Raw genomic sequence first — 23,116 nt, 5'->3', positions numbered from 1 at the left:
GGTTCTATTATTACGAATCACCGGTCTATCGTACGTTTGTCTAATTAACTCTACTCTCGATAATGTCGCTCCCTCTTTCCACTTGGGCATCTACCGCCGATTAAAAGTTTGTACACTCCTGGATCGTTAGGACAGCTCGCTCAAACTTCCGAGTGGCATTCCATTTGTTCGATCGCTTCGAGCGTCCATCGATCCACGTATCCATAAATTGATCGATTGTAAATGAAACTTGTACTCTCTCGATCCTCGTGTCCCCGGTTCGACCAGCCGAATCTCTCCAATTATTTCCTCGAGTCTCTCTTCTCGCGATCGCGTACGTTCAAAGTCGCTGAACGATATCGCGTATCTCGTAATACCGGCACGTAACAACGGTGTCGTTATCGTCGTTTATCCTGGTTATTGCCGGTCCGACGTCCGTTCAATTACAAAACCCACGAAGACGTTAGAAAGTAACGAAATATCGCGTAAAGGAAACTTTGGTAAGCGGAAGTACGGTGACCTCGAAAGTGCGAATAGAGGCCGCGGGCGAAGTGCGAAGTCAGGTTGAACGGGAACGTAAATCGTCGTAACAACAGCGCAATCGAGAACTGACGTCAGCGGAAGGGTCGGAGGGGCGACTGATTTGCCCGCACCTTGTCGCTTCGATGAATTCTCGGCCGATAAACGAGTAGGCTAGTTGTAATCGAGAACCAAACCCAACACTCTTGGAACGCATCCGACGCGAAATTAGCCTGGACGTTACGCTCCCTGGCACTTGACTTCTGTACGGGGGATTCTTTTTCAGTGATCCGGATACCGGAGTAACGATACCACCGATCGACCGAGAAATAACGAGCCTGAAAATACACAGTCGTTTCCAGGGCACCGATTTATCCTACCTATCGACTCGAACGCATCGTTACTCTCGTCGAGTTCGATGACAAGTCCGTGGACAATTCTAAAGAAATTGTCGGTTTTACCTTTGGAACCGCTATTGCTTATGGATGTCTATCGCGATCCTTGAGAACAATGTCCTGTTGTTCGCGAACAATTCCAAACTATTCGACTCGATGAATCCTACAACGAATCTAAACTCGTTTCGAGATTCCCTCGACGGTTTAAACCTTTGGTATTGAGAAAACGAACTTTCGTTAAATACTATATAAGAAAAGTGAGACGTAACGGTTACGAAGGAAATTGTCGATACAAACGTTCCTTCCGTTAGCGGATCGATCGGTTCCGAAAGGTCAACGATATCTTCAAAATAGTTTTCGAGTTATCTGTACGTGGATACGTGTTCGAGATTTTAGGGTCACCTTCACCTTCCCGAGTGGAACTACAGCTTTTCAAACGCCTACGAGCGGAGCCCTTCTCGCGACGAGTTCGATGACCCGAGGCTCAAGGTCAAGCAAGGTCAAGCAAAGTTCAGACACGTATATCGAATAATATCTAAGAATGTCTTTGCACAAAGAGCACACTATAGCAACAGAGGACCGACTTTTTCCCCGCAAATTTTCATTAAAGAGGAAAATGCTAAGCGATCTAACGTTTTTGAAGTCAGATTAGAGTAGCGATATTCGAATAAATTGAAAAAATTCTACGAAGACATTTTTTCCGAGAGAGGAAAGAGGGGTGGCGAAAGGAGGGATATGAGACGAGAGTGGGGGGGGGGGGGGGGGGCGTTGTATTTCATGGCTCAAGGCGATTATTCGAGAGCCATAAAGTCCGAATGCCTTCTTAACTCGAATATCTTGGAATTATCGGTCACTGGCCAGCTTCATAAGAAGGGCTAAATACCTAAGGTCTATCCTACGAATCTAGGTAAATAAATTCTACAATTTTCACGGGTACCTACCATTCTCCTTTGCAAACTGAAACTCACCGTCGAACAAAGAATTTCTCGTTTCGCTCAATTTCGCGGATATTTTGCTCGTGTAATTGCAACAAACGTAGAAACCTGTTCAACGGTGAAATAAACGTACAACCGATCGGTGTGTACACTTTTCGTGCGCGCGAGTAACCTTGAGGAGGACTGAAATTGCGGCGAGCTCGAAATAAAACCGAATACTGTAAAATAGGACGCCCAAACTGGTCGTTCATGGAACTCCAAAAGCATGAATCAGGGAGCGGTGAATAATCTGTACTCTCGAGCGTCAACCGAGAACGTTCTATCCTTTCTTCTCGGACACTCCTTTGCAGCCAATTATACGGAAACGCCGGGACAGATCCTTGGCAATCTGTGTTACACGATAAAAACGTTTAAACGGGATTAGCTGGATACAATAAGAATTATTCATAAGACGCGTAGAAACAACGACGGCGTAATTGGTCGTTATCCGACAATTCGCGGATAAGTGCAACGTTTTCATTCGCGGCACGGTCGTTTTGGTATTTCCTGAATCATCGAGAATCGCGTTTCCACCCGCAGAAGGAAGCGTTAACTGGCCAACCGTTGAGCAACCGCGAGCGCAACGATCCGTGCGACCATGGAAATCGCGTGGATAAAGGTCCACCTTACCTTTAACTGCAGCCACGTAATAACACGGTGATTACGAAATTGTAGGTTAAGATCGCTTTCTATTCTTTTTTCCCTCCTTGCTCGGCGAACAACCCAGTCGTCCACTTCGAGACTCGGGACACTTTTTCAAGTAGACGCAATCATCGGGGACCGATCCTGTTCGCGTTACACGCGATATCGTTCCAAGGATCGTTCGAAGATCCTACGAAACGAATTCCATCGCGAACAGAAATTCTCTCTTCAACGAATCGCTGAATAATCAACCGCAAAACTATTTTCCGCTATTAGAGGCGGTACCTGAGAATCGTTCTTTTCCTCGCTGTCGCAAAAATATTGGTAATTGAGTGTGCATTATATACCGTACGTTGTACGTTTGCGTCTATGTATGCGCAAACGTACACAGTCATATGGAGGTGCCGGATAAAATAGGGCACTGGAAGACATAAATTTGCTCCAGAATACGGAGTCCAGAGAAGCTACTTTCGGCTGTTTGCTTACGGATCTTTAATAAATAAAACCCCGTTTCTCTAGCGATAGTACATCGACTATCTATAGAACACTTACACAGATGCGGTAGCCTGCAAGACGACCCATTTAACTTGACCACATTGTGTATTTTCATTGTGGTCGACGATAACACCGAGTCTACAAGGTAGCCAACCGTTTGCTCCGATAGGGCACGTATGTGTAGCGAGTCGTTATTTCAGGGTTGTCGACACTTTTTACGGTTAAAATTTGCATTCGTTCGTTTTTAGTCTCGCACAGGAAAGTGAATTCTAGGACGCGCGGTACACGATATTTGCACGCGAAAAAGAAGGCTGAAGCGAGTGCCATTAACTTCTTTCTCAAATACGACGCGTCCAAACGTTTTCTCAACAGTTGGGAAACTAACGTTGTAAATTTAATCTTTCGCGCGTCTACGTGGATCGATACGTCGAAAAAGTCGTATAAAACGATGAAAGAGAAAGCAGATATTCCAACGAACATAAAAAACCAACAGCATTATCGCTAACCCTGACCAGCGTTACACAGAATCCTCCGATAGTTTGAGAAATTTGTCAATTTACTTTTGTCAATAGCAACGCTCAAATGGAAAACGATACGATCAAAATACAGTAATTTCTTTCCACGTGTAGACGAACCTAAAATAACTTAAAATAAAGAATTCCTTTGTCACGACTGCCCGAACTCAAAAAGGACAATGAATGGGAGACACAGTGGTACGAATTTCGTTTTCGTAAGAGTATATATTTTTGGAAACGACGGTCACAACGGAAATCGCTTTCTTCTCGAAAGCATACTGCTGCGCCGCACCAAACGCTGTACATATTCTTTAACCCTTGTTCAGCCAGCTCCGGGTCCATTTTGATCCATGCGATGTTTATGTCATAACCGCGAGAAACAACCGTAACCGTTCGGTTGCTTTCGTGCTCGTTAGAGCCATGGAAAGAAAAAATTTGTCAACTTATAAATCGAATAAAGTAAAACTTGGCGAGTAAAATTCTAACTCGACGCACCGTCTAATATTTCAAGGAGAACCTTGACCACCGACGAACCGGTTTTAATATTACGCTGTGAGCCGATAAATAAAGAAATAAATTAGCCGAAATTAGAAGCAACGAAAACCCCAGGCCGTGGATCGTTGAAACGTTAGATAACAGGTGCAGTGCGCCGGCGTGAGTAGCGTTTAATGACTCGTAGATAAATCGTATCGTCGAATAAACGAGGCAACATTTTCTCGTTACATCGCACGATTACGTGTAACGCTGTCGATTACCGAGTCGATTAATTTTTACAGCTAAATCGAAGTTAACGAGCCGATTCGGAAGGGTGTTCTGATTTTCAGCGCTAGAAATCGCACAATTTTCAAGAAACTTATCGAAGGAAACAAACGAAGACGTAGATATAAAACTATGCGAATATATTTGTACGCGATTTAAATAATTGTATGAATTTTTTGTATCCATACGTATGTAGCTGTACATCGAGCGGACGAAGCTACGCAAGGCGTCTCGAGAAATAAAGAATTAAGCAGTGGTATCTTGTCGCGTTGACACGATTTCATCGATTATAGTTATCAAAAATAGAACGGAAACGGAAACGATGAAATTACAAGAGTTGCTCCGGTACTAGAACCTCGAATAGAAAGAAAACATCGAAAAATGTCGAACTAGAACCGATGCGTTCCTTTGTTTTGCCTAGCAAACCAGCAGATCTGGTTTTGTAGAAGGAAGTACCTTGCACTTATGACTTACGGTATCAAGGAGAGGACGGGGGACGACGAAAGGAACGCGTATCGAGAGCAGAGACGAATTCTGTTCTTGCATCCACGATTATTGTCGTCGTCGAAAGAGTTTCCATTACGATTACGTCAACCCCAGTTAATTGCTGGGTGAAGTAACGACACTTGGGCTCAAAGTGGAACACCGTTTCTCGACCATCCGTACAGCTCGCACAGTCCACGGTGTTTGCCTCGATACCAGTCGTCGAAATTTCCGCTGGCTTATCATTTTATCTTTAGGTAGGATAGTTCGAACCCGACCGAAACGATACACCTTCTTCACCGATAACGACCTTGGCCATGAGTATCTACGATCACTGAACTCGTTCGATCGTGAATTACTTCCTTCATTTTTATATCCAGATTCGGATAAAAAAGCCTTCCGTTTGCCTTCCCGGCGCAAAGAAGGCATAAATCGGTTATCGGGCTCGGGCAGACCACGTCCACACCTTTTATCGCTCAAAGAGCGTTTCGTCGCGTCCAAAACTCTCCACAGAATTCCTCTCGAGGCGAGCGTATGTAGTCGGTTTCAATTGAAATACGCACGAACGGGTAATCTGCGCAATTACCTCACATGCAAATAAAGCTCCGTGAAGATGAACGGTGACCCGTCCAGCTGACGTCACATGGCCGCCGGAGGATATCGCGTAGAAACGATATTAGATGTTAACGTTCCTAAGCTTGAACGCGTACACGGCTCTCGAATCTCGTTAGACACGCGAAAAGCATAATCTTCTTAACAGAGGTTATCGCTCGTCGAAAACGTATCGATCGACAACGCTCTATATTTAGTTATCATAGCTCGATCTTCTACGGCTTCGGGCTGACTCTCGTTCCAAAGAGTGGCCGCAAAATTCCCCCCGTTTTGTTTTTAGACCCACCATTTTCCAACCGAATTGCACGTCGAATGATACCACTTTGCGAGACGATATCGATCGCAAAAGATTAAGTCGAGTCCAGAAGTTAGTCCAAAGGTACGGGGACTCCGAGCAGTGGCGATTCGTTAACGCTTTGAGACACGAGAGCGTTACGTCGGTCTAATAATTTCAAAGCTTCGCGAAGGAGGAGAGGGAGTTGCTGGCAACGATTTTCGAGTCGGATTTCCAAAATTTTAAATGGCGAACAACGATACATTGAAAAAATTCGCGATTGGAATAGTTGTAAAATTGAACCGTAACGGATTTATATAAATTCCTTCGAGTGTGCATTATTTTGGTAAGAATAATAATCGATGAATTATTTTAATCGTAAAAATTTCGTCCTGCGATTTTCGATATTGGCCACCTTTATTTTTCGTAATACGTAAACTGTATTTTACGAAAATTACTCGCTCGGCGAACTTCAATGGACCGAGTAATAATCTTCGTGAAAATATAAAAAATGTATAATTTTCGGTGGCCATATTGGATCCAGCATTTTTTGTTTCGTCGAGGAAACAAAGTCCGAACGCTGCGAGTTGCGTCGAAAACAGTAGTTGACAGTCACGTGGCCCGTTTGAATCCTCCGTACTTTTCCACGTGGAACACGGTTGACCGTGCGGAAAGTAAACGGCCATGAAAAATACTAGGGATCCCTTTAAATTGCGAACGGACGAGACAACCGTTCGACCAAGGGGCTGCAAGGAAGAAACCGGTCGGCCTCTCGGTGTAACAATTTCTAACTTCGAATGCAAACAAGCGAACCGTCCAACGAGTCAAGAGGCCGCGGGAAGCAGACTCGAAACATCACACCTGTAACGATGAGACGCGTGGCCACGGGACACCCATGCGAACTCTGCTGAAACGACGACACGCTCGTCTTGTTCTTCAACGGTCGAGAAAGATATTTTGAGGAGTCGGTTCGTTTATTCCGGTTCGAAATATTCCGCCAACTCGGCCCCGAATTTCCAGCCACGATCCTACTACACGTTCGTTCTCTTCGCTTGCTAAACGATTTTCTACAGTCGCGACCACACGTACGACATCCCACGAGAAATATGACTTTTCCGAGTATCGTTCGATAAAGCAATAAAACTGGAAATCTGTTTTAAAAGTCCAAGTAGGAATCGAACGCGCAAGAATCGCGTTTAAATGTTTAATTTTCAAGAACGAGGCACCACCGGTGCAAACTGTCAGTGGCGAACATAGCAGTTACCTGTGGTACTAAACAATATTGCAGTAAACCGTCGCTAATTTGTAGCGGCCGTCGAATCGACACCACCTCAAACTCGGAAATATTTCGTTCTTTAACCACTGTTCCAACCAAACGCCAGACTCCAATGGACCTCGAAACTTTATTAACGAGATACGCGTCAGTTTTTCTACTCGTATACTTCGTCAAAGTGTGCCAAGTATTCGGGGATGACACGAGAAACCGGTCGATAGCTCGTTACGAAAGACGAAACTGCAAATACAAATGAGCTCGCAGAATGATTGTGTAGCTGACGAACTCTGCCCAAATCGCAGAAAAAAGATTCCTGGCGGTGTCCTCGTAATTTTATTTCCATATTGTCGCTCGTAAGGATTATTTGTTCGTTTGTTTATTATCTTACACAGGTATCAACTACCGAAACTATTTTCCAAAATCCGCGTGTTTCCGAATACGAAGATCTCTATAATGTTTCGATCAGATCCCTGTGGCGAGAAAACTTCATAATTTCTTTGGTTACGTTTACAATCGTCGACTAATGCTAATTTATTTCACAGGATATTCTATATTTCCTTCGACAGACCTTTGTATACAGACCGTATTTTAATTGTACACGTAACTGACATTTCTATATTGAAAGATTTGCATACGTCAGTTTGTTATTAACTTATTAGGTGACCGTGGGTTAGTCGTGCGTGTTCAATTGTTGAACATTCCTTTCTGTCGTGAAGTGTTTTGCCAGGTTTCATCTTTTTACTTTATCCAACATGTTATTACGAAGCACTCGTTTTATGCTGAAAATAGAATCGTTTAATCGAAAGATCGTCGAGACACTTCGAGGACATCTAGGTACATTCGAGACGTACGCCATGCGAGGAGTCAGTTTCGTGTACTTCAAATTTTCTGAAACCGATTAACTCTCCTTCGGAGGTATTGGACCGTTTAAACAATTTTGCACGAGAAAAAAGTACACGTAAACGACGTTGAATCCTGTTCTATCGGGAAATTCAATCCGATAAACTGGCCACCGGTTTCGAACGATGCGTACGAACAGGTTTCACGAGATTCGTTTCAAGCATCGAGCGTCACAGGATCGTAGGTAAGGGTCGTCGGTAATTCAAAATGCATCAAAAAGGAAGGATAAGGAACAGTCATCGTCGATGATCCAAAAGAAAATGCAAAGAACGATATGTATAGAGCGAGGCGCGGTCGATAGGAACACCCGAGTGTCGCGATCGGGACAGACACGTTTGGAGGAATTCCAAATCTCTTTCTTATAATTAATGTTTGACAGGGAACGGGAAAAAGCTTCGTTCCGACACGAGAAGATTTTTCAAAAGCTAGTGTACGCGGTTACGAGGGAGCAAAACGGCAACAGTGAAGCAACTATCGATTTTATCAACTAAGGGGGCTAGGGGATTCTTTCTCTGGTGTGCAGTCACGGGGTGAGTCAGAAAGGGTTTGCGTAGCGGCGCATCGAGAAAATCTGGTTGTCTACTTACCTTCGGATAACTCGAGATCCAGCTCAGCAAGTTTCTCCCGCACGTCCTCCGGGAGCTTGCCGATGTCGATGTTGAACTCGGCCATCGCTAGGCCATCCGCGCTGCGCCGAGATCACCAATTCTCCAGCCGTACATTCCACGACCCGTCACCACCGCTCGGCCATCTTGCCTTACACTGATCCGACGAGTCGCCGCCAGCTAGCGACACCGTTCGACCGGCGCCGCGCAAGCGTGCGTATTCGATCAGTGATCAAATAATGTATTAGGTTGGCGCATATGAAACGTTTTTTCTAAAGATTGAATTTCGCGGTACGATGATAAATGGATTAAACGACATTTAATTCTTAATCGTTGTACGTCACGATAAAGAAGATAAACTCTTCAAACTTATTTGATTGTTGAACTTTTTACTTTATACGATAATTTTCTATACAGGTAAAAAGACAATTACTTATTCTACTTTTTATAATATTCAATTTTGGTTTCAAACTTGAAACTCACTCTGTACAAATTCTTCGTTACGCTACATATTCGTTTAATCGATATATATTTGTATCGGATGAGACCCTACAAAAAAAGATCGGTAAGCATTGACTACCCTCTCGTTAAAAAGGACAAAGTTTCTTACATAGCATGTGGTTTTCAAAGTTCGAATCTCGATATATGACATTAGAGACTGAGAAAATAATTCACGTCAAATTGTTGGAAAGATAACTTCGCAAATGAATGATAGTCATTTTGCAGTCGTACAATGTTTAAAAATTCAAATCAACATTGTCCGTAATACAGCTCCGAAGCTTACTGTTCTATATTGTGTTACTACATATAGGAATGTCACCAAGCGCATTATATGTATATAAATATTCTACACAAACACAACATAACGCATACAGGTGAACAACGTCACGTAAAGACTCCACCCGTGAATAGAGCGACTTGAAAGAACAAAGACAGCCGCTTAGTTACTCCAAAGAAATAAAGAAATTCATTTTTAAATGAATCGTCTATTACAACGAAGAATAAATTTTACGAACAATAAAAAATAACAATTAAGAAAACAATGGAAAACATTTGAAAAAGATAATAGTTATTGTTTAATGATTTTATACATGTGTGTGAAATTTTCAGAAAACCAACCTACGTGACCAAATAGGTACATACAATCGGTGCATCAATGATAACAATAGAAAAAAAATGTTACTATATAATTAAAATGGATTGTTTCATTATTTCGTTATTTCAAGCAGAAAATTATAATCCTAAAAATTATTTCATAAAAAAATTAATTAGTAACTTGTAACATAACTAAGCTATGATTGTACGATATACAATAAAGATAAAATTCTTGTATTTTTAAAACAAAATTTGTGAAATAAAGTATATAAAATGACATTATTTCAAAAGTACCCATGCTGTTGAAACGTTTTACGAATGACAGGCGTCGTGCGATCTTAACTTTCGAGCCTCTAAGTATTACGCGGGTGATTCTATAAGATTATCGACAATCGTGCAACCTAACCTCCAGTATATAATAATTCAATATTACGAAGTTATAAATGAATACAAATTTTCTACTCTTTAAGAAAACATGGAAATACTAGAGGATCCAGTCTTTAAAACAAACTATCAAAAATATAAAGTTCGTGTCAAATTATGGGAAAGTCGTTTTACAGAAAAATATGGGCGCAAACCGAACAAGGTACATGATTTAAGTTTTTTTTACATATGAGACATAAATTTGATACGACTAAAATTATTGTACTTTAATAATTGTTAATGATAATTTCTGAATTTCATTTTGTCATTGAATAGCATCAACCGACCAGTTTCAGTCAGCTTTTGTAAAAAATATGGATCCTTTTTTAAAACACAATTTAAAAATATTTCTTTTAAATTTAGAATTAAATAACTATTTTATTAAGAACAAAATCGTTTATTTTTGTGACCATTTAAAATTTTCTTTGTATCGCTAGTTAACATCTTTTATATTTATAATTTATAAAGGTATATGAACTAAAGTTACACACTATGCATACCATAAATGACATGAAAACAAAAACAACAATGTTCTTAATTGAAAAATAAAATAAAACAATATTTACATTTTTTAGAACGATATTAAAGAAGCTGATATAAAAATAAAAGAATCATACAAAATGTATTGGAAATTAAAAACACGTGCTTTAGAAGAAACGCTAACAGATATTACATTTTCTGATGAAGTACAAGATAATATTCCTGATATAACTTCAATGCAGACAGCGGTTGAAGAAACCAAGGAAGATAATAAATTATTTATAGAAAACAATAAACAAGATACAGACAATACAGATAAAAAAGATGATGGAAATACAGATAAAAAGCAAGTAGAAACTATAAATAAAGAGGATATAGAAATTATAAGTAAAAAGGATACAGAAAATATAGATCCCTATGGTCATAAAAATCAATCTGTCGTTAATGATTCAACGATAGATAAATCTGAATGTAAAAATGTAAAAGGTGTATGGGGTGATCATCTAAGTAAAAGTAATGAACAAGTGTCGAAGAAGAAACAAACTCTACCAATAAGTAAATCTTCCTTTCAATTATCGCAAAATAAATTTACAAGTTCAAATTTCACAAAAAGAAATCCTAGAAAATCATTATCTATGTCAAAGATAAAAAGTAAATCTGAAAAAGATGTTAACACTGGCATAAGTGAGAATATGGGCCAAAGTATATGTTTAGATGCAAGTAAGAAAGACAGCTTTGATGCCAATGAAGAAATAAAACCTGTGTTTGGTGAACCAGTAAAAGTTATATATGTAGAACACAAATCTGCTACTCAGTCGATTAGTACAGTTCAGCAATTAATGGAAGGTCATATTGTTAATAGAAACTTGAACCCAGGCTGGTTAGACAGGTGTACAAAGCAGAATAATTTGGAATATACGTTGCTTGATTTACAAAGACTCTCTGGTACAAGTGATTCTGGAATTGAATCAATGGAATCCAGTATTCAATCGCCTAAGGAAGATATACCACTGCTTGTGACAACTAGATCAGTACAGGATGAAGTACTGGATGAAGAAGATTTTATTTGTAATAGTGACTCGGAAGAAGAACGTAGACATAAACGTATTAGAAATATCAAAAAAAGATTTAGCGATCAAAAGAATCATGCTAAAAGACTTTGCACAGATAATCACACAAATAGTCTTATTGAGAACGTTACAACTTCTAATGTACAAGAGAAATGTGATGACATTAATGCTACTAGTATTCCTACAATTAAAGGTAATAATATAGGTGATAAATGTTTAAGTAATGTGACAAATTTGACTGACAAAAGTGACAATTACAATAATGATACAAACACACCTAACAGTGAGACTGCAGAGAAAATATCTAATGAAATACAACCACGTCGTAAATCTTTTAGAAGAATTAAACATGTCTCATCTGACAATTCTGACCCAGATTTCAATGTAAATGATAAACAATATACTAAACATAAAGTATTAAAAAAGACACGAACAAATTTAAGAAAGAGTGAAACTTCTGCAAAGGGAATAAATTTAAAAACTGAGAAAGAAAGTATAATCAGAACAAAGAAGTCCTCTAGAAAGAAAAAGAATGTATTGGATGTTGATAAAGCTTTGTTAGAGCCTGAAGCTGTGGATCCAAAAAGTGTAAGGGATAAAGAACCCACAATATATGCAATAGAAACTTTACAAGCTGTTCCACGTTTTGCCATCAAGAAAAGTAACCAAGGAGACCTTATTGAACAATGTACTAAATCAGTTTCCTCGACAATAGATAATTCAACTGCCAGTTTTGTTGCTTCTATAAAATCAAATGGGAAGTTAACCAACAAAGAAAAATTAGAAAAGAAATTGGCAGATGGAAAAGTAAACGAGAACTTTGTGAGAATAAATTTGAAAAAGAAAGTATTTGTGCGTGGCAAAAAAAACTTTAATTTTTCAAAGTACAAAAAAAATCAGTGGAAACAAAAAAAGAAAGAATTGGGATCTAGTGAAGGTAGTTTAGAGGTAGCTGACTTTGTTGAAAAACATGGTGTATCAACTTGCTTCAAATGTGGAGATGTTGGTCATTTTTCGAGAAATTGTCCAAATAGGAAAAATGATGATCTGATACCATTAGATGAGATAGACGAAAGTTTACAATTTCCTACTTTAGAAGAAGCACAGCAAATGGCTAGTAAAAATGCATTAATGGCACACGCTAATAAAATTGATTGTCTGCCAAAGAGATCATTATATTTTTCTAAGGAAGAAAATGAAAAGGAAGTAAAAGACGAAGCAGAGGATAAAATTGATGATAATAATTTATGGGAACCCATAGAAGATGAAGTAAACTGTTTATTCATAAAAATGTTGTTCTTCTTATAATTAATAATTTCTTGTAACTATTGCTTTATATTTTATAAAATTTTTAGGAACTTTTATGCGAACATAAAATACCAGAGGATTTAATATCAAAGTTATTACCTCCAGAAATAGACTCTGTACAAGCACTATATGAACTTAAAGAAGATCAATCGTGTATCGGTAATTACTTTAATATCTTAATAAACTCGTTAATAAATTCGTAAATTAATCGTGGATAATATGTAATTACAGATACACCACTTGAAGTGTTTGAAACTTTGCGGAAATTTGGTTATGAAACTTTTAGACTTGGACAAGAGAAAGCAGTGATGAGAATACTATCTGGTCAATCAACATTGGTCACTCTATCCACTGGTTCCGGCAAATCTTTGTGCTATCAATTACCCGCATATCTTTATTCTAAATATTCTAATTGTATCACTTTGGTCATATCACCATTAGTGTCTTTGATGGATGATCAAGTGACTGGCGTGCCGTCATTTTTATCTGCAGCATGTTTGCACACGGGTCAAACGCAAAAAGTACGAGATAACGTGATGCAAGCAGTGAAGCAAGGAAAATTAAACATTTTATTGGTCTCTCCAGAAGCCGTAGTCGCTGGTGAAAAATCAACCGGCTTCGGTGCCTTATTTAGGCAGCTTCCACCGATTGCTTTTGCATGTATAGACGAGGCTCATTGTATCTCACAATGGTCCCATAACTTCCGTCCGTCTTATCTCATGGTTAGTCGAGTTCTCAGAGAAAAATTAGGTGTCAAGACAGTGTTGGCTTTGACTGCCACTGCAACAAAGGCTACTAGTGAAAGTATAGTAAATCATCTGGGCATACACGACGGGATGGCAGGTGTCATCTCTGAAATTCCAATGCCAAGAAACCTCTTGCTAACAGCCTCTAGAGATGAAAATAGAGATCAAGCTTTAATAAAATTATTACAAAGCGAAAGATTCCAAAAGTGTAATTCAATTATCGTTTATTGTACTCGACGAGAAGAGTGTGCAAGAATTGCCAGTATTCTAAGAGTTTCTTTACAGGTATTATTATTTCTTTTTGATTGATATCAATGGTAAGTTAATAGTATAATAATATTATTTATTTATCTATTTTTTAACAGGATGAGCATAATCATATACCTAATAGTAAAATCTCTTCCATTGCGGAGACATATCATGCTGGTTTATCAGCTTATCGTCGAAAAATTGTACAGAAAGCGTTTATGAACGGACAAACCAAAATTGTTGTAGCTACTGTTGCCTTTGGTATGGGTCTCAACAAGCCAGATATTCGTTCCGTTATTCACTACAACATGCCTGGAACATTTGAAAGCTATGTTCAGGAAGTCGGAAGAGCTGGACGAGATGGAGACCTAGCACACTGCCATTTATTCTTAAGTCCTAAGGTATTGTAGAATTATTTAACATCGTCTAACGAATCTTTTGAACCTGATTTGATATAATGTTTTTCTCCAATTCAGGAAGATAGTGATAAATGGGAATTACGCCGTCATATTTTTGCAAATGGAGTAGATAGATATACAATCAGACGTTTGTTACAAAAAGTTTTTGTTCCATGTTCATGCTCGAAAATACGCGAAAAAAATACTGACCGCAGATGTCCTGGCCATGAAGTTGCTCTGCCGATTGACGAAACAGTTCCAGCACTAGATATTACAGAAGAAATGATTTCGACCCTTTTATGTTATCTCGAGCTGCATCCTAAAAGATTTATTACTGTTCTCTCATCTGTATATGTAAGAGCTAGGGTTTCGAGTTACAGTGGATCTCAAGCATTGAAACTTGTTGCACAATCGGTGAGTATCTACAGTGTTTGTTTCTAAGCATACTTCATGTTCATAACTAATGTTTCAGTCACCGCCACTTGCAATGGCAATAGCACTGGACTTGCAAAAAGATATTTCTCATGAAAATAGTAACATCATCGAATTTCCGGTCGTAGACATAGCATCCGCTATTGGTTGGGATAGTGGAGTCGTAAAAAGTCATCTTAAAAACTTAGAGTGGAAAATAGGTGTGATTTCATGAACAAATAGTGTATTTGTGTAAATAATTGATTGCAGTAAAATATTAAATTTCTACTTGAATTTTAGTTAATGGGACTTACAAGCGTTCAGCCATTTCAGTAAAATATGATAAACTTGGTTTAAGAGTAAGAGCTCCTGGCGATCTTACAGAAGATGAGCTAGACGAAGCACTCGACATTTTAGTTAGTTGTGCACAGACTCAAGAAATTTTAGCTTTACAGCAACTTGAAACAATTAGCACGACACTTCAAAACTTTAGCAAGCAATCAGTGACAGAATGCTTAGTGATGAATGAAGAAATGACGATTAAATCCGATGAATTAAAGAATGTTATTCGAAACTACTTTGATGGAAAAGTTCTGTTTGAAATTAATTCCCAGCAACAAGTACGAAGTTTCCTATAATTTTAAATACCGATATTTGATTCATGCGTTCACAATTTTGCATTTTTGTTTCAGATGAAAGTGGAAAACGAAACTCAAGTAGCTGCCGACGTTCGAAATTTAATCGTAAATTATCGAGATAATAATTTTAACGGGCGCGCAGTTGCTCGTATTTTTCACGGTATACAAAGCCCGAATTATTCCGCCTACGTTTGGAAGAAATGTCGCTTTTGGAGAGCCCATCTTTCATGCAATTTTAATGCTTTATGCCAAATTGCGACGAGAGAAATTTTGGCGTTACGTTAAAATAAGTATATTCTCAATGCTTTTAAGGGTAAACTTTTAACAGTTTTGTGAACTTTGTAACTTAGTACAGCAGCAGTTTTTAAATCGTCACAAATATTTGAATACTATCTTTGAATACTACTATCTTGGACGACGTGTAAAACGACATACTCTAAGATAGATTTAATATGTTACAGATTCTATCTAATCATACGATAGGTGTTTTGACTGACATGGAATGTCCGCTTAAGGTGGGTCACCGATGATTTGGTTCAAATTTTGTACACAGATAGTAAAGATGATAAAAAATAACATAGTAAATGCATAGATCGTACTATTAAATATTTTTGAAGAAAATTATATGTAATGTTTTGTACAAGTTCAAATCTCCATGGGTTAGCAACTTTTTTCTTTCAATATAATGTTATATTTATATATTTTTTTTATCAGGCATATATCATATACTTATACACATTTTCATTGGTCTTTTTTTTACGATTATTCTATAAAATCGATGATTTATAACTATACATTGGTAAATACATACATACATACATACATATATATATATATATTTTTTTTTCATTACACACACAGAAATATTAATGCTGTGTTAATTTTTTATGCAGTTTTTTTTTTGTATATATATTAAGATATTGTCTACACAAAAAGTATGAAAAAATGAAATATAATTTTCTTTAAAAATAATGAATAGTACAATTATGCATTTACTATGTTATTCTTCATTATATTTACTGCTGACACCTTACACGAACACTCCTTGTGAGTAGTTTTATTTTAAAAAACTTAGGAAATTAGATATTATGTAACGCTTATTGCTTCAATAACGAGTGAAAAAGTTGGTATAAGTTGTGATATGCAAAATGATTACTCACAAGTGCCTGAACAAAGTAATTTATTTTTTTTTACATTTATAAAATAAATTGTAATATAAATGTTCCTTTCATCTTTTTAAACAATACAAGAACTGTTTTCCTCCATATCTGCTAGAGTTTTAACGTGTAACAATAATAAAAAATTTATTCAATTTTTGTATCAGGTACTCAAAACGTTCCTGTATTACTACATTGTTACTATTAGTTAATAAACAAATCCCCAATATAAATTTTTTTTCCTGCACCGATTACTATTCTCTATTTTTCAATTTACGTTAGTAAATTCGATTAATTTACAATAATAGTGTATAAATTAGAAGTCACGAGTAACTTTTGTTACTTTCTTAATACTAATTACGTTCAATACGATATTTTCTTTTTCGAGGCGATGTTGAACACTGCTTGTGCCGCGAAATATTTATTTCCTTCATGTTTGACGAAGGAAACAATAGTTGCGATTAATGTTTGTAGTGCTTCTGTGATAATAATAAATTTCTCGTAAGAGCTTGTGCATGCGTATTTGCTGTATTTTACCGACGCGATCCATGCACGTTTCGTTCTGGCAGACTGCGCAAAATTCAGACGATATTGCGTGAAACGGTGAACGAAAGTAAACGCTGGCATTTTTCAATGCTTTGTTCTTGTGGTGAGCCCAAACGTGCAACGATACTTCCAAGAACGCCAAAACCGGCAAGAACCAGTGGAAGCATATGATGGCCAACAAGAAGAGACAAATTGGATGTATTTGCCCAAAACATGTACCAGCAGGAACAGGTTCCAACTCCATCAAGTTTTCGCTCTTTTTAAAACCATCCTTATTTGATAGAGTTTCCTTCACTTCTTTCGGAATCTAAAAAATGATTATTTATTAGCTTTTTCAATACGTTCTGTATGCTTATTATTGCGCGTGGACGAAGTATTAGTTTATATTATTCATTATATATAACTTTTACAACAGAATGCAAAAAATTCATTTTTAAACCTTTGCGTTCGGAGCCTTTACGGAATTGTTAATCAGCCAACTCTATACTTCATTCGGCGAGACAAAATACTCTGATAAGCAAACCACGATACATTGTAACAGATTTGCATTGACTCACTTTGGCTCTGCTCAAGAGCGTATCGAAAAGACTCCAAAAACGTGAGAGTAACATGGGTCGCATTTTGTGAATAATTTATTTATATTAAACGTTAAAAATGTACTTTTCGGAAAACAAAAATAAATACCTTCTCTGATTTTCAATTCTCCCTACAAACTTTACCATTTTTGATCAACCATTGGGCATTACAGTCTTAAAACTTCTTTGGTTCGCCTTCCTCGAGGCCACTATGCATCACTAACACTCGACCCGATGTGTATATATGTATCTATTCAAGGTACAGCACTTCATCGTTTCAGTTCTGTCGTAAGTTATGTGGTTTGGTTACCAATCTTCATCTCGCTATATAAAATATAGTTACAGAAATCTGATACCACTAGAGAACTTACGAGAATCAGTTACTATTCGTAATCCTCCTCGTGAATCCAACGTCCGACCGTAAAGGGTTAAAACTTTTACAATCATTATACTTGAGGTATCGTTGCGATTATTCGCTTCCTATTTATGACACGACAGATTGTTTTCTTCATGGATTGAAGCAACGATATGTATTTTATGGTAATAATTTTATTAGGTTTCTGGGTAAGATTAGTTTTTGTACCTGGAAGCGCATCCTTCGGCTCTTGGTCGTTTCCGTCCCTATCACGTTGATTTCTGGCTCTCCCGTTTCGACATTGTTTACCGCAACAATGTGTTGTCGAATCTCGTAATCGGAAACAGGCAAACTAATGCTTTCTCCGGTTTCTTCGTCGACGAAAATTCGGTCCATTTCCCTGTCGATGTTTATCACATATCAAAAATCTATACGGAACACCTACTCCCCCCCCGTCCTCATTCCCCCTCTTGTTTCCTTCGATGTAGTCTCGTATTCGAAGAAGGAAAACCAAGTTTAATGTATTCGAACGTATGTAGTCGGATCCTCGGGGTCACTTCCCGGATACGGTGCTCTGCACGATTTTTATTCTAATGATTAGGTAGCTTGGCGTAAAAACTTTCTGAAACAGGGTCAACAATAACAATCCACTATTATCGACTAAAATGAGAAATGGCTTCGAGACGATCGATCGAATCGTTTTTACCTTTCAACTGTTGACGTATAAATTTTATCGATATGTATGATCTACGGGCAATCAGTGAACGTGAGAGTGAAAGTAAAAGAGCTCCCCAACGGTAATTGAAATTATCAGGTCGAAAAGCGAATCGAATAATGGAATGTTAAAAGTGGGAGTATCGCACAGAATAGAATTGCTCAAAGTGCAAGACGTATATAAACGTTTGATATCAGATTTAATTCACTGACATGTATTTTATAGAGATCAAATGAAATAATTATAATACTTTACCAAAATTTATAGTTAATATCAATTTTAAAAACGTATTACTGTTTTTATTATACTTAAAGTATCAATTCATCCGTCAATTTCCAAACAACCCCTTGTAATTTATTCACTCGCAAATTTAATCAATTGATCTGTGAAGGAGCAATCGAGTTGAGAACCTCTGAACCGAAGATTAACATATCATTATATGTATGCATGTACACGTGTGCATTGTCCGTCTATTGCATAGATTCTATGTCAAAGAATAAAATGTATTAAAACGTAAAAATTACATAGAACAATCGAATTAAATATCATTGACTGATCATTAAGCAGAGAGAATTTTTAAAAGAAGAATGATGCAACACCTTCAATTATTTGCTAAATTATTTGCACCATCTTTACTAAGCGTCTATCCTTGAAGGAAAATAAGATTCTTGGTTGAATGAAATATTATTGAAAGATAAAGAACGTAAAGCACCAGAAACTAATGTGAACGAAAAAACATTAAAAATTAATCGATACAGATCTTAAATCAGCTTTCCCATCCATTGTTCGTATTCATACGATTTAATATTTGCACCCACTGTGTATCTATTCTTGATTTCCCATTGCGAGTAAAGAATTAATACGATCAAATGGCAGACGAAAGTCATCGACGTAATAAAGGTTCAAAGTTTATTTAAGTAGTACGTCATATTACCTAACGCGCGTAAAATTTCGGACATAAACATTGATCGTCAATTACAGATCTAGACCGATCGGGGGGCAAACTAATTACTGTTTATTTTTTTCAAATTTTGGAAGTTATAAAAATAGTACAAAATAGAGAAAAATTGCACATATATAAAATATATAAAAAAAAGTTTGCGAGAATATCAAAGTATTTTGGAAAAAATGCCACTTTTCAGCAAACATGAGAATATGATAAACAATAATTTTAGAGATATTAGACTTTAAGTAAAATTAAGAAAAGTTTGGTTATGTATATGTATCACACCATTTTTCACGATCAAAAATACATTTTCCTGTTGTCTTAATCGTTCCGAACAGCATAAATCTAAACGGATCATTCAGAGACGTGTGTATACGTACGTATAAGGTGTAACATCGAAAATGATCAAAATGCAGCAACAGCGAGCGAATCCGGTACGTACTACAAGCAGGTATAAAAGTGTTTGGAACGATGATTCCAATATGAAAGAAATTTGTCTTTTTATCCATTTTCATGATAGCGATGCTATTAGTTACTAGTTATAAAATTTTTTCCGGTTGTCCGGTATACATTTTTTATACCGAACATGTAATATACGTATAATGAAAAACAGTCCGAATAAAAATGTCATCAATCATCCATTAATAATACCTTCGTGAAAATACATACAATGAGAAATATATGTAAAAAGTCTTGAGTTTGTTGACACTCATACGCATGCAACACCACTTTGAAGTTTGGCCAGTTGGTTTCTAACTTCACAATTGCGTCTTTCGAGACTCTCAAGTTGAACAAATACAAACAGTGGTGGGAGTGATTCTTAATCGCCAATCCTTAATGCAAACTTGATCTTTAGGCGGAGTATTACTATAGTCCGAAATATTCAGAAACAAAACGTATGATTTTAGCATACACACGATGCGATCTTTCTTATCATTTTATGGTAAATATTTACTCGATTAAAACGACGAATTGGAGAAACTATCGTTGTCGTACTCGTCATCAGAAGCTTGGAAACAGGTGGACCAAGTGCAGCCATATTTTCTACAAGTCTTTGCAATGACTCTACAGAAATATTCAGCCATGCAACACATATTTGACAATGTACAAATTTATGTTGGGTATACGCATATAGCAATAAATTTCAAATTATAGGTCAGTCACTGATAATTTATAATTTTCCATTCATTCGACTGAAGTTTGCCAGACATTTATGTCACTTAGTTTTTTTTTTTCAATGTATAATAAAAAATAAATGTAATGGTAATATTATTTTAATTTGGTTACGTATAAATTTATTTTGTAATACAATCTAAAATTTATGCTAAATAAATTAGTAGAATTTGTTTAAGAATCATTTAATAAATTTATTTTGATTATATTTAAAAACATAATAATGACAGGAATTGTGATATTTTCTTGTTGTTAGAAAGAAGTAATTCCTATCGGCCTTATTATTTTACTCAGTTTGTAATTTATTTTTATTTTGTGTAAATATAGGAAGAGCTCGGCGAATTATTATAACTATTGATACATATGTGACAACACCCAAAAAAGTTTTGGAATCAATGATATAATTTATAATAGCAATTAATTTCTCAATATCTTTATTGTATACTTTACGATTCGGGTCAAAAAAAGCTATATTATTAAACTATAATTGATTACAAAATAAATGATCTACATAAAGGGGTTATGTATTTCCAATTTCATTTCGAATTACACAAACATGTTAAAAATCAATGCGTATACGAGATACATGTATTCCGTAAGCGAGATGCCATCAAGGACTATTCTACAAATGTTTCTTATGCAATCGCAAATGAAGATTAGAAATCATTTTGGAGACAGGATTTTAACTCGTCGTATAAACGTTGATTCTTCACTTACACGCGCAGTATCAATTCGTTAATAAGATTTATTAGTGATAAAACTGCGAATTCCGCAATTAATTTGTAATGAACCAAGTAATTGAAATTTTATGGTAAAAAGTAACATTTAAAAGACAGCAAATATAGTTGTTTGAAACATTTCGAACGTAACCTATAAATGTCTCGAAGAATCGATTAAATAACCGTGTATTTCTTCTCTGACGATGGAATATTCCAGGAATAAAGTAAAGAACAAACACAAGATCAACAGTAATTGGATGTAATTATGTTTTGATTGACACACTACATAATCGTAACGTAAAAGCAGATTCTGCTGGAAAATTTAAGAGACAGTAAAGTTTTGTGCTTGATACGTATTATATTATATATCAAAGAGATTTTTACATAATATTTTACTCGGAAAATAAATTAAATCGTTTTAAGATTATTTATTTTCATTAGTAATTATTCTTCATTTAATATTCGCTCCGTAAGTTATTCATATCCATGATTAATCATAATGAAAAATCGAGAACACAGACTTTGTGCATATACATACTTTTGAAGTAATTGAGAATTACCTTTTGGAACTTGAAACAACAAATAAAACGCAATCGCATTTACATATTGAGTAGCAAAGTGACGAGCTGACGAGTAACAATACTAATGGAAGTTTGTGTATACATATGTATTTACTTTTGACGAAGATCCTTGCAACGCAATGCTCGTTCCGACATTTTTTCCATGTAAAAAAAGATTTATTTATCATAATTTACAGATTAATGGTTATTTGTTTAAGATATTTTAGAACAACATGAGACAAAAAAAGGATATTCTCAGAAATTACAATTATGAAGAAGGATTAACATCAATTTAATGTTTAAAATTCAAAGTAACCTGGCAGCCAACCAATAGATAACCTCTAATTTACACGAATAAAGAGAATTTAATACTATACACTTACGGATGCTACACGACTGTAAATACGCTCACCGATAGGAGCGTGATATGTGGGCAATTAACTCGTTTTTCGATGAAGGTCCACGGTAAGCGTCACTTTTTTATGTAAACTCACACCTCGATAGAAAATGAAATAGAAATTTACGTCGAAAACACTGTATTCGCGATAAAAAGCAACATATTGCATCGATCACGTTACCAAGTCGCGCGTTGCCTATAACTCGTCGCGTATCTGTAGTTCAACTGAAGGTGCTCGCCATGATACCTGTAACTGTGCAGAGTGTAGATGGCTGTGTTTACCAATCATAGAGGTCTCCGCTACGTTGATAACATGAAAATAAATTCAATATTAGGTGTCCCGAAGTTTCTCCACATAACGATAACGTTATTTTGTTTCGTTTCTTCTTTTACTAATTAATAATATTGTATTTCAATCGATATCTATCGAAGGTCAAGAGAAGTGTACAATGACGTACAAATTGAAAACAAGGTCCCAAAGGTGTTACTTTCGAAGTTTATTACATGGAGCGCGATTCGCTTGCTACACGATTGAACGTTTTGAACAGTTTGACACACCACGTGCTGCAGTGAAAGCTTCTGTGCAATATGATGGTACAATGAAATGTATCGTGTAAATGACTCACAAAATGAACATTTTTATTAGATTATTATGATAATATACAATACTTATTGCTAGTAAATATTTATATATGATAAGTGTCCATAATACGTTTCGGAGAGTAAAATA

The 23,116-nt window shown here is 36.6% G+C and overlaps 3 protein-coding genes across 4 annotated transcripts in view; 1 reads left to right on the top strand and 2 right to left on the bottom strand.

Annotated features, from left to right (window-relative positions):
- Positions 1-8,560, bottom strand: part of Dip2 (disco-interacting protein 2) — a 49,562-nt gene extending 41,002 nt beyond the window's left edge. Inside the window, exon 1 of the mRNA XM_076315032.1 lies at positions 8,408-8,560. Within this exon, the coding sequence (XP_076171147.1) occupies positions 8,408-8,492 (85 nt within the window). The 5' untranslated portion in view covers positions 8,493-8,560. The remainder of the gene's footprint in view (positions 1-8,407) is intronic.
- Positions 8,561-9,437: 877 nt separating this feature from the next.
- Positions 9,438-16,025, top strand: Recq4 (RecQ4 helicase). The gene is made up of 9 exons (XM_076314623.1): positions 9,438-10,106; positions 10,519-12,762; positions 12,849-12,960; positions 13,033-13,832; positions 13,913-14,197; positions 14,273-14,608; positions 14,667-14,826; positions 14,906-15,225; positions 15,298-16,025. Exons 1-9 carry the CDS (start codon positions 9,996-9,998, stop codon positions 15,526-15,528), a joined length of 4,599 nt encoding a protein of 1,532 aa, XP_076170738.1. The 5' UTR covers positions 9,438-9,995; the 3' UTR covers positions 15,529-16,025.
- Positions 16,026-16,406: 381 nt separating this feature from the next.
- Positions 16,407-22,629, bottom strand: LOC143148692 (uncharacterized). Of its 2 annotated transcripts, none has more exons than XM_076315279.1 (3): positions 22,402-22,629; positions 18,105-18,276; positions 16,407-17,253 (listed from the first exon to the last, which is right to left on the bottom strand). In XM_076315279.1, exons 2-3 carry the CDS (start codon positions 18,270-18,272, stop codon positions 16,831-16,833), a joined length of 591 nt encoding a protein of 196 aa, XP_076171394.1. In that variant the 5' UTR covers positions 18,273-18,276; positions 22,402-22,629; the 3' UTR covers positions 16,407-16,830. The 2 variants fall into 2 exon arrangements, with proteins under 2 accessions (XP_076171394.1, XP_076171393.1); XM_076315278.1 differs by having other exon boundaries at positions 22,373-22,626.
- Positions 22,630-23,116: the final 487 nt, after the last annotated feature.

The sequence above is a fragment of the Ptiloglossa arizonensis genome, chromosome 6, assembly GCF_051014685.1.
Source record: "Ptiloglossa arizonensis isolate GNS036 chromosome 6, iyPtiAriz1_principal, whole genome shotgun sequence".
NCBI lineage: Eukaryota > Metazoa > Arthropoda > Insecta > Hymenoptera > Colletidae > Ptiloglossa > Ptiloglossa arizonensis.
Note: the sequence above shows the minus strand (reverse complement) of the source record. Positions and strands in the feature narration are given on the sequence as shown.

Excerpts from the sequence above, each read along its gene's own strand:
- Recq4 (XM_076314623.1), top strand. The coding sequence starts at position 9,996 with ATGGAAATACTAGAGGATCCAGTCTTTAAAACAAACTATCAAAAATAT. Across the intron at positions 12,763-12,848 it reads GGGAACCCATAGAAGATGAA|GAACTTTTATGCGAACATAA; the intron begins GTAAACTGTTTA and ends TAAAATTTTTAG. Across the intron at positions 15,226-15,297 it reads AAATTAATTCCCAGCAACAA|ATGAAAGTGGAAAACGAAAC; the intron begins GTACGAAGTTTC and ends TTTTTGTTTCAG.
- LOC143148692 (XM_076315279.1), bottom strand. The coding sequence starts at position 18,272 with ATGGACCGAATTTTCGTCGACGAAGAAACCGGAGAAAGCATTAGTTTG. Across the intron at positions 17,254-18,104 it reads GCCGAAGGATGCGCTTCCAG|ATTCCGAAAGAAGTGAAGGA; the intron begins GTACAAAAACTA and ends ATCATTTTTTAG.